The following is a 17,257-nucleotide window of genomic DNA, read 5'->3' on the forward strand; positions in this document are numbered from 1 at the left end:
GGGGGGGATGGTGGCATTGTGGGAATGACAATGTGGGAGAGTGGCTTTGGGGATATAGGGTCCTGTGTGGTAGGCTGAGAGGATAGGGCCCCAGGGGGACATGGAGCGGGTCACCAGTGCCTGGGATAGGTGGGGAGTCTGGGGTCCTGTTGGGGAAGGAGATAGGGTGATGCTGTGGGGGCACAGAGTGGGACGGTGAGGGTGGATGAGGACATGGGGCAGATGCTACCCTACATCCCCAGCTCTTGAAAACACCACCTTCAGGCAATGGGGTTACTCATGTGGGCTCCTGCAAAACAGTGTGGAGGATTGTGGCGTGCTCAGAAGCAATCTGCACCTGGGGCTGTGTGATAAACAGAAGACTTACAAATTGCGTTAAAAACTTCACAATTCTGTTGTAGCCAATTTCTGTCCCCATGTCAGTGACCCCAAGTGAGATGATTAAACCCAAAGGAGGTTTAATGCTCAGTTTCCCTTTCCCCATCCAGATGTTTAATTATTTTCTGTCTTTCCCTTAGCTTGGGCAATGGAATTGGAAATCAACAAAATCACTTTGTTTTGTTTTATTCAATTTGGGCTCTAGGGTCTCAGGGCAACTTTGGGGAAGGCAAACATTGCAAGGGAATGTTTGTTTTAAAAGCAACTGTTTAGCCTGGAAGCTTCTTGCATCAAATTAATAGAAATATATCATTGGGTCTAGAGCTAGTAAAAGTTTGTTTTTTCCAAATCGAATTTTGGAGTCAAATTTATTATTGTTTACTTCCTGTACAACTCTCAAAGCCTTTCCAAACAGGAAAGAAGACCTGTTCCCTGCCCCTAGGAGCTCTTAGGCCTGGTCTACACTTAAAAATTAGCTCAACCTACACCACTCAAGGCAGATAGCCTATCTACCTACCCACCTCTACTGCACTCATCACGTTAAGCTATGTCTACACTACCGTGGTAAGTCGACCTACACTATGCAACTCCAGTACGTTATTCATGTAGCTGGAGTCGACATACCTTAGGTCGAGTTACCGTGGGGGGTCGATGAGAGAAAAATCTCCCCTCAACTTACTTTACTCTTCCTGTTTCGGGGGTGGGTGTCTTTACTAGACCCACTAAATTGACTGCTGGTGGATCGATCTCAGAGCGTAGATCCCGGCTGTAGTGTAGACCTGCCCGTATTGTCAGAGCACCTTCCAGTAGTGCCTTAAGTGGCATGACTAACATCTGTCACATGCAGTTCCTTCTCTCTCATTCTCTGGGCGGGAATTGTGTGCGCAATGGAGTGTTTTGTATTGGTGGGTTTTTATTTTGTTTAATGTATCTGTTGTTCTGTGTGTATATACAAGAGGGCCTGTCAAAGAGGTGTGCCTTAATTTGGAGGGGAAGGTGGTAATGTTTGGGATTGTCCTTTGTTCCTGTGGGAGTTTGTTCCACAGTAAAGGACCAGCCCCCTGAGAAAGCTCTGTTTCTTATACCATAGAGTTCATTTGTGCAGTGGGTGGGGTTATCAACTACAGACTCATTCTGGATCTTTAGGTCCTGGTGTACTTCTGCAGTACAAGTAATAAATAATAGGTGATCTTTTAGATGGCCTGGGCCCAGGCCTTTGCATTCCTTGAGAATAGTACTGAGACCTTGAACTTGATTTGATATTCTATAGCAGTGGCTCTCAACCTTTCCAGACTACTGTACCCCTTTCAGGAGTTTGATTTGTCCTGTGTACCCCCAAGTTTCACCTCACGTAAAAACTACTTGCTTACAAAATCAGACATAAAAATACAAAAGTGTCTCAGCACACTGTTACTGAAAAATGACTGACTTTCTTATTTTTACCATATAATTATAAAATAAAACAATTGGAATATAAGTATTGTACTCCCATTTCAGCGTATAGTATATAGAGCAGTATAAACAAGTCATTGTCTGATGTTTTAGTTTGTACTGACTTTGCTAGTGCTTTTTGTGTCACGTGTTGTAAAATTAGGCAAATATCTAGATGAGCTGATGTACTTCCTGAAAGACTGCTGTGTACCCTCAGGGTACGCATACCCTTGGTTAAGAACCACTGTTCTACAGGAGCCCTCTGTAGGGAGCAGGTACAGGTTTGATGAGCTCCTGTGTTGGTGAGGAAACATGCAGCAGCGTTCTGTGCTAACAAACCCTTCCCAAAAGAGTGGAAATGATCTCTTAAGAAAGACAAATGCTTATTTGTAGGCTTGGCAGAATTTGATTTTTATTTTTTTATAATTTCAACGGTTAATATCAATTTTATTTTTTAACTATTTTTCTATTTTTATCAATTTAAATTTTCACGGTTGCGTAAAATTATGGGACATTAGATAACAGGAGGCAGACAATAATTATTTAATGACAGTAGATGTTGAGATTCATAAAGTTAAACTTTATAACCTTTAGAACACAAATTGTTAATGTCACATCAAAATATACAAAGTAAATATCCTTAAACTCTAATACGTTCACAAGCAACACTTTTCTTACCCATCTGTGAATTTTGATTATAGGTGAAAATTATTTTTCGAGGTGTGCCCATGTTTAATCTTTTGCAGAATAAAGACCCCTAACTAGTTTCTTCTTGCGGTAGAAGTGGGCCTTCAGGAGGGATTTAAGTGAGAGGGTACTGGCTTTGTGGACCAGCTCTAGAAGGGCATTGACTGCAGAGTGAGTGGCATGGAAAAAAGCATAAGGACTGATGTAGGAGAACTGTATGAATGGGTGACAAGATTGGCTACATTGTACCAAATAATGTCCTAAATTATGCCCAATAACAGTGGCACTGATGTTGATTTTGCTAGTATGCTATTTTCGATTTTTAAAATTGGGTGGTTATATTCCAAGACAAAGAAAACAATACATATATTACCGTATTATTGTCAATAATAATAAAAGGGTGATTTCTAACCTTTTTCTTCAGATATGGGCTTATTTTGCCCAAGAAAGCATTGCAGAAAACTCTGATGGTGAAGAAACATTCAGTCTTTGCAGATGACTCTGATGAAGAGGTTAGTTATCAATAATTTTCTCCAGAGTATTGAGATGTACATTTCATTTTGCTGCTTTTCAGTACGTTAAATGGAGAATTACTTTGAGCTGAATATTGATTGGGAACATTTTATGGGCAGATACCTGCTAATAACAAAAGAAGTCCAAACTCAATATACATTTCGTTTCCAAAAATGCCTTTTTGAGTGGCATGATCTAGTGGTGAAAGCAAAGATCTGGGCCTGGGGAGCTCCGAGTTCTTTCCTTGTTTCTGCCACTGATTTGTGTGATCTTGAGCAAGGTACTTAACTTCTCCGTAGGCAAATGGTTCTTTGAAATAGATTTTTGCTATTCTGGAACGGTTACGTCCAGAATCTCAAAAGACCTTTAACGGCTCATTTCTTCAGCTTGTGTCTATATCTAAAATAAGTCTACACTAATGCTTCTAAATGTGTGTACTCTGGGGTATTTCTGAAGAACATGGTGCAGTTTAAAGTTCACAGAATTCTGCACTGTTTTTAAGGGGGTACATTTTGTTTTAGGTATTTTTGAAATACAAATCAGTGCTCTAATAGCCTGATCCAACTTCATTTGAAGTCCTATCTGGATGTTAATGAAAATAGTGCAAAATTAGCATTGTTGTGTATGCAAATTCTCATTTATTTTAACACAATAGGTAAGAAACAGTCAAAGTTGTGCACCTGAGAGTTGTCTGGTTATGCCATACTCATTTGAAGTTACTTTGTATAGTTTGAAAAGGAGTATAATTTATCGCAGGTTTGTCACTTGTGAGTTATGAGTCTATACTCTGAAAAACACAGGTAAAATTACACTATATTCCTATGTTTGTAGCTCTGTCTGACATGTTCTATTCCTGTATCTAAAGGGAAATATTCCATAGCCATGTTTGGTGGCTGGGTGAGCAAGTTGAACGTATTATACATGTGGGGAAAATAAAAGAAATGTATCGTAAGTCTCAGGAACAGAATGAAGTAACTGCACTAGTCAAGACGTTTTTGTAAACAGATTGGATTAAACACAAGGATGAATTATTGTTTATCCTTAAAATTTTACAAACAAAGGTCCCAATCCTGTAAACACTTACCCACACACTTAAGTTTACTTACGTGAGTAGTCTGATTTAATTTAGTGGTGCTACTTGTGAGAGTAAAGTTAAGGACATGTTTGCAGGATCTGGGCCAAACCTCACAAAGATTCTTTGACAGCTTATTTTTGTTAAGCATTCATAAAAATTGAGTTCATAATTGGCATGGAGCAAAATTAGGAAGTGAAATGATCTTCTAGAAATCTAAACTTTGTAGAGTTTAAAGAATTCCTGCTTTGTCATTAGTTGATTGGGATATGGAAGAATGCCATATACTTCTTGTATTTCTTTTTCTTGATGATGCAATTTAATTTCTGGATGATGACTTCCATGACATTTCAAGTAGAGTATTAGGACATGTACAGTACAGTACTGCTAGAACATGACGTACCTAAACATGTACTCTGGTTCTTCCTCTATGTTCCTGTGAAAATCTCAGAAATCCAGTCAATTTAAATCCTTTAAAAAATTGCTCTATATTGACATTAGGGTTTCACAGTGTTGCTTAAACATTCATATTTTGGCAGCTGTCTCAGATAATCAGTCACTACTCTTATGACAATATTTTGTGCTCTAAAACTCAAAAGCCTCAAAAACTGAGACCTGGGGAAAATTATGTTAAAATGTCACATTTTAAATTAAGACTGTTTTGTTTTGACAAATGTAACTGCTGTCAGCTTCAGTTTAGAGCAATATAACTATGAAAGTGAATTAATTTGCCAATAACAATGCTATCTGTAAGAAGTTTAAAATGAAAAACATACTAAGCATCCTATTCACAATTTGCTTGTAAGTTGCCTCACAAGCTGCGGAAACATTCCTGCAGTCTGTCTCAATATTTACTAGGGCAAAATATGCTAAAATATATATATGTTTTCCATATTTGATACACACAGTCCTGTTTTTATCAATTTAAAATAAATGAGTGACATGAAAAGTAGCAAATCAAGAATGAAATCTGGCCCTACTGAAGTTAGTGGAAGTAAGATTTCATACAAAGTCCTTAAATTTGTCTCAGTTGGCACTTTATAAGTGGAAGATAACAGGTCAAGGAGAAGGTAAATCCCAAAGGTTTAATTCCTAGGCTGAAAAATTTGCCACCACAAAGCTTTTAAACTAAATTGTGGTCTGAAGGGAAAAATATCTGCTGAGAGTTTCCATCATTTTAATGCTGCTGTATGTAAAGAAAAGTAAATCAAGATGGAGAAAGCACCTTGCAACAAGTTGTCTTTACTACATGGAAAGCTGAGAGCTTGTTTTATGAGACATAAGAACGTTCAAGTACTGAGACTTAGATTTTTTTTATTTGCTGAACATATTTTCTTATACCTCTAATAAATCCAACATACAGCACAAATATAGCAAGAGAGTTACCCTGTGATCTCCAAATTTGTTAGATTTCAGTGAGCAATTGCTTCCTAAGAAATCCCTATTTACGCCAATAATATAAATATTCTTACCAAATTCTTCCGTCACTGAAACTAAAGAACCTAACTTTGGAAGAGCTTTTAATTAAGGCCCCAGTACTGCTTTAAGATCCACTCTCATGGATTCCTTGTACCCACGTGGAGTTCCATTAAAGTTCAGGGGTTCCATGCTAGCAGATTATAGTAAAGAATCATAACCTAAGTTACTATTATGGTAACTAAAAACAGATTGTCATGCTCGGTATTCTAGAAGTACTAATATATTGCCTGCCTCACAGTGGTTTGAAGATTATTTAGTTGACATTTGTGAAGAATGTTGAGAATAAATATTATGGAAGTACTGTACTACATGTTTAAGGCAACACTGGCAGCTTGAGATCTAGTCATTTTCAGGAAGCGAGTTTAAAGTAGTTTCATATACTGCAACTGACATCCGGATCCCACAAACACTTATGCTTATTCTTGACTTTATACACACAAGTTCTCCTGTTGACTTCAGTGGGACTCCTCTTGTAAAAGTTAAGCACTTTTGTTTTCAGGATGGAGGCCTATGCAGGAGAAACAGTGAAAATGGCTATACACAAAGTGCGAGCAAACACAAAAAGTAAATAAACTACAAACCGTTATTTTCCCCCACTAATCCCTTTCAGTTCACAGTACTAGTTTTCACATTTTCAGATTGCAGTGTGATTTTTTTTTTTTAATGGATCCATATCCCTTTAACATTTCAGGAGGATGGAAGATTAGATTTTCTTTTACCTTTACCTTACTTTATGCTCAAATTATTATCAGCACATTAATTTAAAGAAAATATTGTCAACTCAAATCTGAGCCAACATTTAGATTTTTAAAATAAAATGTTTAAAAAGTAGAAGCCCAATAGAAATCAGTAATTTTTTCCAAAATATTCAATGTAAACAGTAATTGCCATCCAGTTTTTGCAGCAGAGAGAACTTGAAAGAGAACAGGTTATAAACAAAACTGATTCATTAATTTTTATTGTGCAAGCTGGACAAATGCAAAAAGTAAGTAAATGGTGAAAAGGAAATTGTATTATTAGTTTGAATAATCTATGGCCTTACTAATAACCAAGAAATTAGTTTGTTTAAAATACAAGATGATTAAATTTATCCAGCCCACTTTTAAAAAAATATAGTTATAACTTAATTTCTACCTGCTCCAGCAGAGGGTGCAGCAACCCAGGCAAATTACAGTTTGGTGTGTGCTCCTGGCATTGAGGCACTGAGACAACAGTATAATGGGTGGTGGATAGACCTGGGTATTTTACAAATAAAAATAATTTATTATCTTAGGAACATACTGTTAAATTGCTATATAACAAAGGAGTTTAAAGCAGAATCTTTATCCTCTTTAAATGTTGTCCCATAGATAAAGAGAAGATAAGTATTCTGGAGGTAGCGTTACAGTATATTTAACTTCTGCGTCTAACTACAATGTTATGTTTTTATCAACCAAAATTTCTTTCTGAGAATTTTAATCATGCCCATAGTCTGTGAATTTTAAACTCTAATTTAAAAATGTTTTAATTATTTTAATATTATGCTCACTCCACTTGCCACTCTAAAAGTTTTCAATGTAGGTGAGATCTGTTACCCAAATATTACCGTTGGTTTTCTAAAGCTAAACTTGAGTTCTTTTTTTCTCTTGTGTGGGGGAAAATCCAGAGCAAACCCAAGTGGAAAAGAAACACTATATCTGTCTGAGGTCCCTCATTCACATAGTTTCTGAGCAATTCACGAACTTTCCCTGTGAAGTAGCAATGTCATATTACAGAAGAGAAACAGAGGCACAGAATGACCAAGAGTGGGATCCACAAACGTATTTAGGCACCTAAGTCCTGATTTTAGGCACCACTGAGATCCACAAACCTCCAGCTCAGCTAATCCTGTAGGCGCCTCAACTCACTTGGTGCCTAAGTTTTTGCCGTAAAAGTTCCCTAGGTGCCTATGTTTCTGGCTCTGATCATGTGCACTGCAGCCCTACTTTAGGTGCCTGGGCACCTAAGTCCCAGAGTGATTCACAAACTAGGGGAGAGATGGGTGTTTGGCCACCTAATTCACATGCGGGGCCCGATCCAGTAGGCAAGCTCAGAGGTAGCCTAATTCCACACACAACAGCCAGGGGGGAGAGGAAGAGGACTTCTTTTACAACTTTTAGCTGAGTGGTTAGCGTTTTTCCTCTTCCTCTACAGCAGGGGCACGAGTCACCTGCAGGTTTAAACGAGTGTAAATGGTGGATTCTCTGTAACTTGATGTCTTTAAATCATGACTTGAAGACTTCAGTAACTCAGCTGGAGGTTAGAGGTCTATTACAGGAGTGGGTGGGTGAGGTTCTGTGGCCTGCAATGTACAGGAGGTCAGACTAGATCATCATGATGGTCCCTTCGGGCCTTAAAAGTCTGAGACATGGGATGTGGAAGACTGCTGGATCAAGTCTTCCCTGCGCCTGATGAGGAGAAGGGACTTGAACAGCGATCTGCCTGCCTGAGGAGAGTGCCCCAACCACTAGGATATGGAATGTTGTGGCATGAATCTCCCTAAATCTCTCCTATTGAAATTGTTCCACTTAAATTAATTAATTGAATAATTAAATATTGATTAGGTCAGAGCAAGAGTTAGAATGACTGTATCTTAGTGGTTAGGGCATTCACCTGCAAGGTGGCAGTTCCCTGGCAGCCGAACGCCTGTCTTCCCCCCAGTTTGTGACTCTCAAACAGTGATAGGTGCCTCCCTGCAGCCAGGACTTGGCACCGAATTCAGAGAGAGGGGTGGGGCTAAGTACCCACCCTTCTCATTGCATCTCCCATTGTCTAGCTTAGGCGGCTCCCTGCCTACCATGAGGTCTTTGTGCATCGCATTCTAAGGCACCTATCTCTCCCATTCATTTTATAGGAGCTGAAGTCAGGCTTTGTGGATCTCAGTGTTACTCCGGTGATTTTTCTAGGCCTCTAAAAGTTACACTCTGTGAAGCTCAGCATCACAACACCTAAGTCTCCTTTGTGGATCCAGGCCTAAATTACTTGTCCAAGGTCTCTCAGGAAGTCTGTGGCAGGGATTTGAACCCAACCCCCAGGATCACCTTGCTCTCCAATACATATCTTTCTACATAGAATGAGAGGAGAAAAAAATAAATCCAATGAAATAATTATTTAATCATCTTGATTTTATTGTAGAACGTAGAATCTGTGTAAAATTCTGCAACTGCAGAGACCTCAGCGGTTTGAAAGTGAGGAGTGGGAAAATTACTAGTTTTCAGTCCGACTGCTTGTGGACTTGCACTACATGTCTCAGTAACCAAGTACTATTGTCCAGAAACATTTTTCTATGCATGTGGGTAATATTAATGGATGCTGTCTGTAAAGCCTTGCTGAAATTCATGAAAGCATCTCAGTCATTTAATTAATATGCTACATATAAAAACAAAACAATGAAAAGTTAAGATTGCAAATGGCAAATTTTAATGTCACATTTATAACTAAACAAAAGCTTAAGTTAAATTCCCTTTACTCCAAAGGATTTTTAATGGAGGCTGAAATACTGTTTAACGACGTCCTTACGACCAGACTCCACTATAACAAATCATACAGAACTTACCATGTTATGTCAGCGTGGTACACAGCCAGCAAAAAGCAATAATCTCACAACTGCCTTTATAAAAAAAAAATCATTTCTTTTTAAACAAAATTACTTTATTAGTTCAGTAATAATTTCAGGGCTTTTCAAGATAAGGAGCAGCATTTGGGAGGGGTTTCATTTCCTGTCTGCTACTTTATCAGTCAGAACTACATCTCGAATGTCTGAAGATTGTGTATTTATAACTGAACTCTAATAAAGTCCATGCTGGGGAATCTGCACACCTGACTTGGTCATTGTGATTATATATTAGATACCAAACTTGTGTTCCCTTTTTTTTAATGTTACTATGCATATTTCATTAAGATTTTGCCTGCATCCTTGCTGCATCTGTTAGAAGGGATTTGAAAGGTGATAATGTCTTATAAAGTCTGCTCACTGTAGCCAAGCTGGTTAGTGGAAGTAAGTTACTGTAGAAGAAAGTCCTTTGGCTTGCTCATTTAAGCAAAATGTCCATGTTAGTGGGACAGAAATTCTCTTTAAATGAAGTGTTAGTCATGAATAATAAAGCAAGAAAGGATGCTTGCTAATTCTAGTACACTAGGTAAAACCTAATGTGTAGCTATCATAGCAAGGGAAGGATTTGTTTTCACTATTTTCAGTGTTAAAATCTTTAAAATTGTGTTTTAATTACCCTTACCACTAGGAAAGCCTTTTATTGAGCATGTAGACTATAGCAATAAATCATTTGTGAGTCTTTAACAATAACGCAGAACAGAAATTATTTCTGAAAAGGACTTGTCCCCTATATTCCTCTTCACCTAGGACTTGTCTGTACGACTGCTGCATTGTTGCTTGCTCTGCTCCTGTCTATGGAGTTTACTAGAGCATCCTTTAGTGCAAATTGAGACTTCATTTACAGCTAGTGAGGTGCCTGTTTCCGTATCACTCAGGATCCCTCCATGCAGATTTCCCTGTCCTAGCAACTTTTAGAAATTGCAGCCTTGCTTCTCCTTTACACTGAGGGCTTGCCTATATAGGGAAATGCACCAGCAGAACTATAGCGTAGTTATGCCAGTATAACTCCTTGCTTGGAGACTCTTATTCCAGTAAATTTCCCCATTTAGATAAGCTCTCTTGATACTTTACACTGCTCTAGCAATATAACAGGGCTTTAAAGTGGGTGTAACTAAAATTTACTCCCACTTTAAGGCTCCCTTTTTTTGCCAAAGCTGTATGACATGGCCTTAGTATGAATGAGTCAAATCCTGAGATTCCTGATGTGGTGTGAGAAGAACTAAGAACTGGATCACAGATCATAAATACAGTAATCTTTGGTCTTGCCTTCACTAGAAAAACTCTTAACTCAAGATAAAATCCTAATGAAGACAAGGCAGTTTGTAGTTTTCGCATGAGTTGGAAGGTCAAGTTAAAGACTAGGTTTACCAGTAGTCTTTAGCTTGACCTGCTAACTCATGTGAAATATGAGCTGTCTTGTCTTCACTGGGATTTTATCTGGAGATAGCTAACTCGAGTTAAAACATATTTTTTTTATCATAGTGCAGACAAGGTCATTGAATGTAGTGGGATAGCTGGCCTTGCCAGTTTCTTGGATATTTAACTAATCATGTATTTAAAATGTATGGAATATATTTACAGTAGAGTTTTCAGAAACAATGTAAACAGGTCTGTTAGGTCTGAATCCTCACTTTGGCACCTTGAGTGCAGGAAGGCCCGCAAGGATTTTAAAAATTAATACTTGCCACTTCAGGCTTGTATTACACTCCCAAGGTTACAGCGTCTCTCTGATCTTGGCTTGGTAAACGCTGCCACCATCCAAATGCAAAAAAAACCCCTTTGAACCCAGGAAGGAGCACTTGGGTATCCTCAAGCCTTTCACCACCCCCTCCGGAAAGAGCTGAGAAAGAAAACAAAGGAAATTAGCTGTGGCTACCAGCTAATCCAACAACATGCACAAACCTCTTAGGACACCAAAAAATCCAATCCTGTTCTTAAAAAAGGTAAATTTTATTAAAAACAAAAAGGAAAAAAATATATCTGGAACTTAGGCTTTTTGCTAGATCTTAAAAGAAACAATTACAAAAATTAAGCACCCAAAATAGCTTTCTTGGGGGTTTAGCTTAAAGGTTACAAGCAAACAAAAGCATCTGAAGTTAGCACAGAGGAGAACCACAAGCCAAAATAAGAAATAAACCTGATAGCGTCTAACTAAACATTCCCTATCCAAATTATTTCTTCTAGGTATGGAAAATACTTGTTTTCATACCTGGTTCAAACCTTACACAGCATTTTTGCTTATAGCATTGTTGCTCCGTGTCCCTGCAGCCCGGAAAACAACAGACAAAGGGAAAGTTTCTTTCCCATTTTTTAAAAGTTCTAACCTTCCCATTGGATCTTTTGGTCATGTGCCCACTCCTTTTACCTGTGGGCTTGTTAACTCTTTACAGGTAAAGCAAGCTGAGAACAGCTACCAAGACAGCTAACTGGCTGGCTGGTTGTCTATCAAAGGGAGCTACCCCACCACTTTATTTATCACAAGTTCAATATGATACTTTAATTATGCTGTCTTTGGGGGGATCAACTTTGGCTTCCACTGGCTTTTGTTTTGTGAATGTCCACAATTAAAATTACTTCAGCAAGTTAATGAAATAGTACTGTAACACATGTTTATATCCTGGAACGCATCTATGCTATTATTAGAGATGTCCTCTTACTTCGGGCCCAAATTATTTTCTGTTCTTCATAGCCCTGCATCTTATCCCTTCCCTTCATTGACAACCATATGCTGCCCCTTAAAGTGGCGGCTATGGGGAACTCCTGTAATGAATCTCACGTGATTATTATTTATTATTAATTCCATCCGGCCTAAAAAGGAAAAGAGGATCCACAGAGATTAAAAAAACCAATCTAAATGTATCCACTTAACCTGTGAGACAACAGTTAAAATCAGCATAGACATTCTAATTGACTGCAGACCTCCAGAGATCAAAGGTGTCCTGGAGTGACCAAGAGGTATGCTGACTGTTATTGTGGTGAAGCCCAAGGCTTACTCGCTTCAGAGAGTTCAACACCCTCGCAGACAACATCTCTCATGCTCTCATCCCAAATGTTTTATTGGAACTGACCACCTTGTGTCTCCAACCGGCAATAAACAATCCTACACATATGGCCCCGAAATGTTTTTGAGTTTAGGAGGGGTCATAGGGAACGCAAAAATCACTGTTCTATTCTTGGCAGACCACTACCTTCTCCAAGCACAGTTCTCAAACAGGGTGGCTCTCATTGTTGTCCACCTTCATAACCACATGGATCCAGTTGAACATAACAGCATCCTCAGAGAAAACAACGGTGAACAGTAGGTTGCCTACCCCTGCCTTAGACAATTCAAAACACTGGTCAGTAGTGTGGTCTTCACATCCTTCCATACCCATGTAGGAATGATTGTAAAGAAGAAATATATTTTAAGAAGTTATTTAAAATGAGAGAGAGAGAGGTTGCTTGGCAGACAAGAATTAGGAGAGTATACTGGTATAGGAAAAATCATGAAAGAAGGCTCAAACTCAAATGTGGGGGAAAAAGAAACCAAGAGGGATTTGGGAAGATTTTTCAGGAATAATATACTGTAGTGCCTTAATGCTATTATAAGGAGTTTTCCTTGGTTTGCACAGGAGCTTCTGTGTATTTTCACTATAGGGTTAAAATATTTGCTCTTTACAGAAAATATTACACTATAAGCTTTGTGCCTCCAAAGAATAGCTTGATTGTGGGCAAACAGAAAGCATGAGACAGATTGCTGAGTTTGTAGGGCCTTTAATAAATGAACTGTTGATAAGTAAAAACAATACAAAAGAACAGGAAGTTCTCATCTATCAGTGCTCATAGCAGAACAGGAAATTGTCACCCACCAAACATAAGAAGAGGTGTTTGTACTGGAGCTGTTTTCCTTAAACTTACTGACACTCTGGACAAACAAATGACAGGTGGACCTCTTTAGATTTTTATGTACAAAAACGAGAACCATATATTACTTTTGTATTTGTATAAAGTTTATAGACCAGCAAATTGATTTATTGTAGGCTGGGTTCTAGCCCACGAAAGCTTATGCCCAAATAAATTTGTTAGTCTCAGGTGCCACAAGGACTCGTTGTTTTTTTTTATTCTAACCAGTGTTTCAAATATTTTGATATGAGTACAGAAATAGTTTTTCCTCTTTCCCCTCCACTCTACCCTGAGGGAGCCCTTAGGAGAACCCTCTCTTATAGCTGGGTCTCAAGGGAAAGTTAGCTAAACGTTTTCTAAAAGATAAACTCTAGGAATTATTTTGGGGGAAGTTCTGGGGAAGTCAGATGTTCACAGTGATTCCTTCTGGCCTCAGAATCTGTGAATATGCCAAGCAGAAGGCAACCTTGTTCCCCAAGAACTGGAGTCGTGTCTAAGGGCAGGCCTATACTAGAATTGTTACAGCAGCACCGCTGTAGTACTGCTAGTGCAGACACTCTCCAGTTGGCATAATTACACCACCTCCCTGAGCAGCGGTAGCTATGTTGGTGTGAGAATATCTACCGACATAGTGCTGTCCACACCGGCTCTTAGGTCGGTGTAACTTATTTTGCTCAGGGGGTGGCTTTTCCACACCCCTGAGTGACTTAAGTTATATCAAAGTAAGCTGTAGTGTAGACCTGCCCGTAGTCTCCTGTGTAACACTGTCACTATCTCACAGAGCCAGCCCTAAATAGTCTCTTACATTAGGAAAGTTATACTGCTGGTCACGTGATGTTGTGGAGATATGTAATATATGTGAAATTAAAATGAATGTTACTGTTTAGTTTTAAATAAATATTTGAAAAGAATCTGAAATGCTATTTTAAAAATTTGCTTACCAAAACCACAATAAAAAAGAAATGGATTAATGAAGTCAGGATTCATTCAAAATGTTCGAAAATACACCTCTACCCCGATATAACGCTGTCCTCGGGAGCCAAAACATCTTACCGCATTCTAGGTGAAACTGCGTTATATCAATCATGCTTTGATCCACCGGAGAGCGCAGCCCCGCCCCCCCAGAGCACTGCTTTACTGTGTTGTATCTGAATTCGTGTTCTATCGGGTCGCGTTATATGGGGGTAGAGGTGTATAGAAAATGTAGATGAATGCATCCTAATTCCAGTCCAAAAGGTATGTTGCAGTGTAAAGGATGTAGTCATGAGCATTACTGTAGACTGTGTGTGTACCTGATTTTGAATGGTTTACATTTGAGCAGGAGTGCAAGGCAGATGGCTCCACTGCAGTAATTCTGAGAATGTGGCAGAACAGCAGTGGGTTTGAAACCCTCCTAAAAATAAGTGCATTATTATTGTCTGTGAGCCATGCTCAGCTTCAAAGCCCTGGGCCTAGAATGTGGTTTGTTTCCACACCTTAGGTTATCCACTGCTTGATAAGAGAGCTGCCTCTTAATGATAGGGATAACTGTAATCCTCAGCTTTCCATCCTGGAGTTACTACTGTGTGTTCCCCAAAAGTACACATCATGCTTTATTTTTATTACTCAACTTTACAGGATTTACTGTTTTGAAGCTTGGACATAACTTTAGGTTTTTCTCTCTCCTGCCAAGGCCCACTCCATAGCCAGTATTCACCCTTTAGAAAAATAGAGCATTAGAATGTGCAGTGTTTCAGAGCTGCTTTTTCCAATCCTTCCTCTTTTACTTGTCTAATATGGTCACTTATAGTGAAGGAAGTTAGTTATTGAGGGGGAGGGCTTGAAAAGAATATTTTGAATGGTTTTAGCCTCCTTCCGCTTTAGTATTCTTTCCCTGGATGTAGGTTACATTATATCAGAAAGCTTGTAAAAGAGAGTACAGGTAAATTAATGAGAGTTCTAGTATTCAGTGAGTACCCATATACAGTCTTCAAAATATTGACAACTACCTTAGGACCATTGGTTCTGTTACTGTGCTATAGAAAACAATCAGGGGCCCTTTCAGAGATATTGCCTTGGTTGGTTGGTTATAGAGATGGGATACAAAAGAGGTATAAAAGTTCTATTCTTTTTATGTGTACTTGCTGCTGGAATAAGCTAGTGAAGAGATCTGTATTTGATATACTGAATACTGTTCAAAGCTTGAGAAACAGCACTCAGCTTTTTTCCATGTTGACATGATTTCAACAGCATATGAAACAAGGAACATGGCACATCGCTGTTTTGCAAGCACCAAATGAAAGCAGAAGCTGCATCTATCAGCGGATCTGCTTGAATTTGTGTGTGCTATATTTATTTGGCTTTCGTCAGTGCATACTGGTATCCGTACATACTCTACTGCTGAAAACTTTTCATTCCATTTCATTTTTTTTAATTAGGGATTGATGATACAAATGCTCTTTTTAAAAATCTGATGTTGAGCATGTTTCATGCATTATTGAAAAAATCAGCTGCCAAAATGCAAAAGAGAGTTTTTTTTCAGTATTCCCCCTGGAAAAGACCGCTAATTGATACCTAACTACATAAACAAGGCAATGTGCCATGTCCTCTTTAATGAATCTGTTTAACAAACAAAATACTGTCTACTGGTTGGGGGCGGGGGAGGAGAAGATTCAATTAAAAAGACAACAGTAACTAAGACATTTTTACAGTTAAAAATGTGATGATTAGAAAACAGAGTTGTATTTGTCTTCATTGATATTTTCAGCAGTGGATGTTGTGTTTTCTTAAATTACGGAAGGTTAATGCTGCTGTTTGCTGGCATATTAAAAATCTTGAAAAGTTTAAAATAAAAGATGAATGAATTAAACGATTATTGTAACATGACCGTAGTTCAGACTCTGGGGCATTTCATATCTTCAAATTGCAAAACTACTAACATAGCTCAGAACTTAATCAAAACAACCGTTTCATAAGTGCAGGTATACTTATAGGGTATCTGGTTATGGTGTTGTGTACAATTTTTTCATGCCTGTTATAGTATCATGAGGTATGGGGGGGGGGGGGGGGAGTATAGACACACATTAAGATGTTAGTTGGTGTGGGTGTGTGTAACCACATAAGTTTTGTGTAATTGTGATTCCATGGAAAATTATTTGCACATAACTTATGGAAGTACAAATACACAAAACTACTGTGGTTATGTGTCTACTTGTTAGTGTACACTAATTAGTCTACAACAAAAAATAGATATGAATAATGGAAGCAAGAAAAGATCAATTAGCATAATCTGCAGAGATTTTATCAGGAAATTAATTCATTGGTATTTATATCCAAGGTATTATTATAACGATCATTATGACAATTTTTTTAAATTCCTGTTACCTTTGAATTGGCAAATTCCTATAACTTTATTGTAAAATATAGTGTGTCCATTATTGTAGATCTGATGAGTTCATAGGCCATGTGAATTATGACCAAAGGCCTTCCCGTTTTATGCCATTAGAAATCTTTTAACCTTTAAAAAAACTGAGCTATATTTATCCTTCAGTGTTCACGTACAACTCCCTAATGTTAATAGAAATTAATTAGTCTATTGATGGGAGAATTGACCTCTAACTACTTAATATAGTGTGGGGTTTTTATGTTTCATTTTCCACAATTTTTTTTTGGAAGCAAAAACCGAGTGAGGTTTAGTGCTAAGGAAATTGAGGGGTTGATTCTGCATTAGCTAGAATCATAGTGTGAGTAGTCACGGTTTAAGCTTTCCTCTATATCACTGCCAATGCATTTTAGTCCGATCTGAATTACCCCTTACTATTTCAGTCTTGGGTTCTCACACCACTGCTCTGCTAATATACCTCAGTGCTACAGCGCCCTGTGGCATAACACTTCCAAGTATCTCTTGAGCAGAGATTGCTGATTTTGTTGAATTGGACCAAATTGTATTGTTCTTTTGTGAGGTAATTTTCTTGGAAATTGTGTTGTAAAACTGATTATTATTTCTATACTAATATTGGATAGTTTCTTTCCATGGTACAACTGCACTGATCTGTTGTATGTTTGTTAATTAATTTTCAGTTTTTCTTATGATTCTTCAGAAAAAAGCTGTAAAAGTTATAATAATAATACAGTGAAACCACTTTATTAAAAAACTAAGCTATGTATTATTATAGTGTTAGAAAAATAACACCTAATATAACATG

General features: G+C 38.1%; 1 protein-coding gene across 2 annotated transcripts in view; it reads left to right on the plus strand.

Annotated features, from left to right (window-relative positions):
• Positions 1-17,257, plus strand: part of NSRP1 (nuclear speckle splicing regulatory protein 1) — a 35,064-nt gene that overhangs the window by 5,359 nt on the left and 12,448 nt on the right. Inside the window, exon 2 of one of the 2 annotated variants that reach the window (XM_034752406.1) lies at positions 2,921-3,008. In XM_034752406.1, coding sequence (XP_034608297.1) covers positions 2,921-3,008 — 88 coding nt within the window. Of the gene's footprint in view, positions 1-2,920; positions 3,009-17,257 lie in introns of those variants that run through there. The other variant, XM_034752408.1, reaches the window with a different exon arrangement.

This window comes from Trachemys scripta, chromosome 18, assembly GCF_013100865.1.
Source record: "Trachemys scripta elegans isolate TJP31775 chromosome 18, CAS_Tse_1.0, whole genome shotgun sequence".
NCBI lineage: Eukaryota > Metazoa > Chordata > Testudines > Emydidae > Trachemys > Trachemys scripta.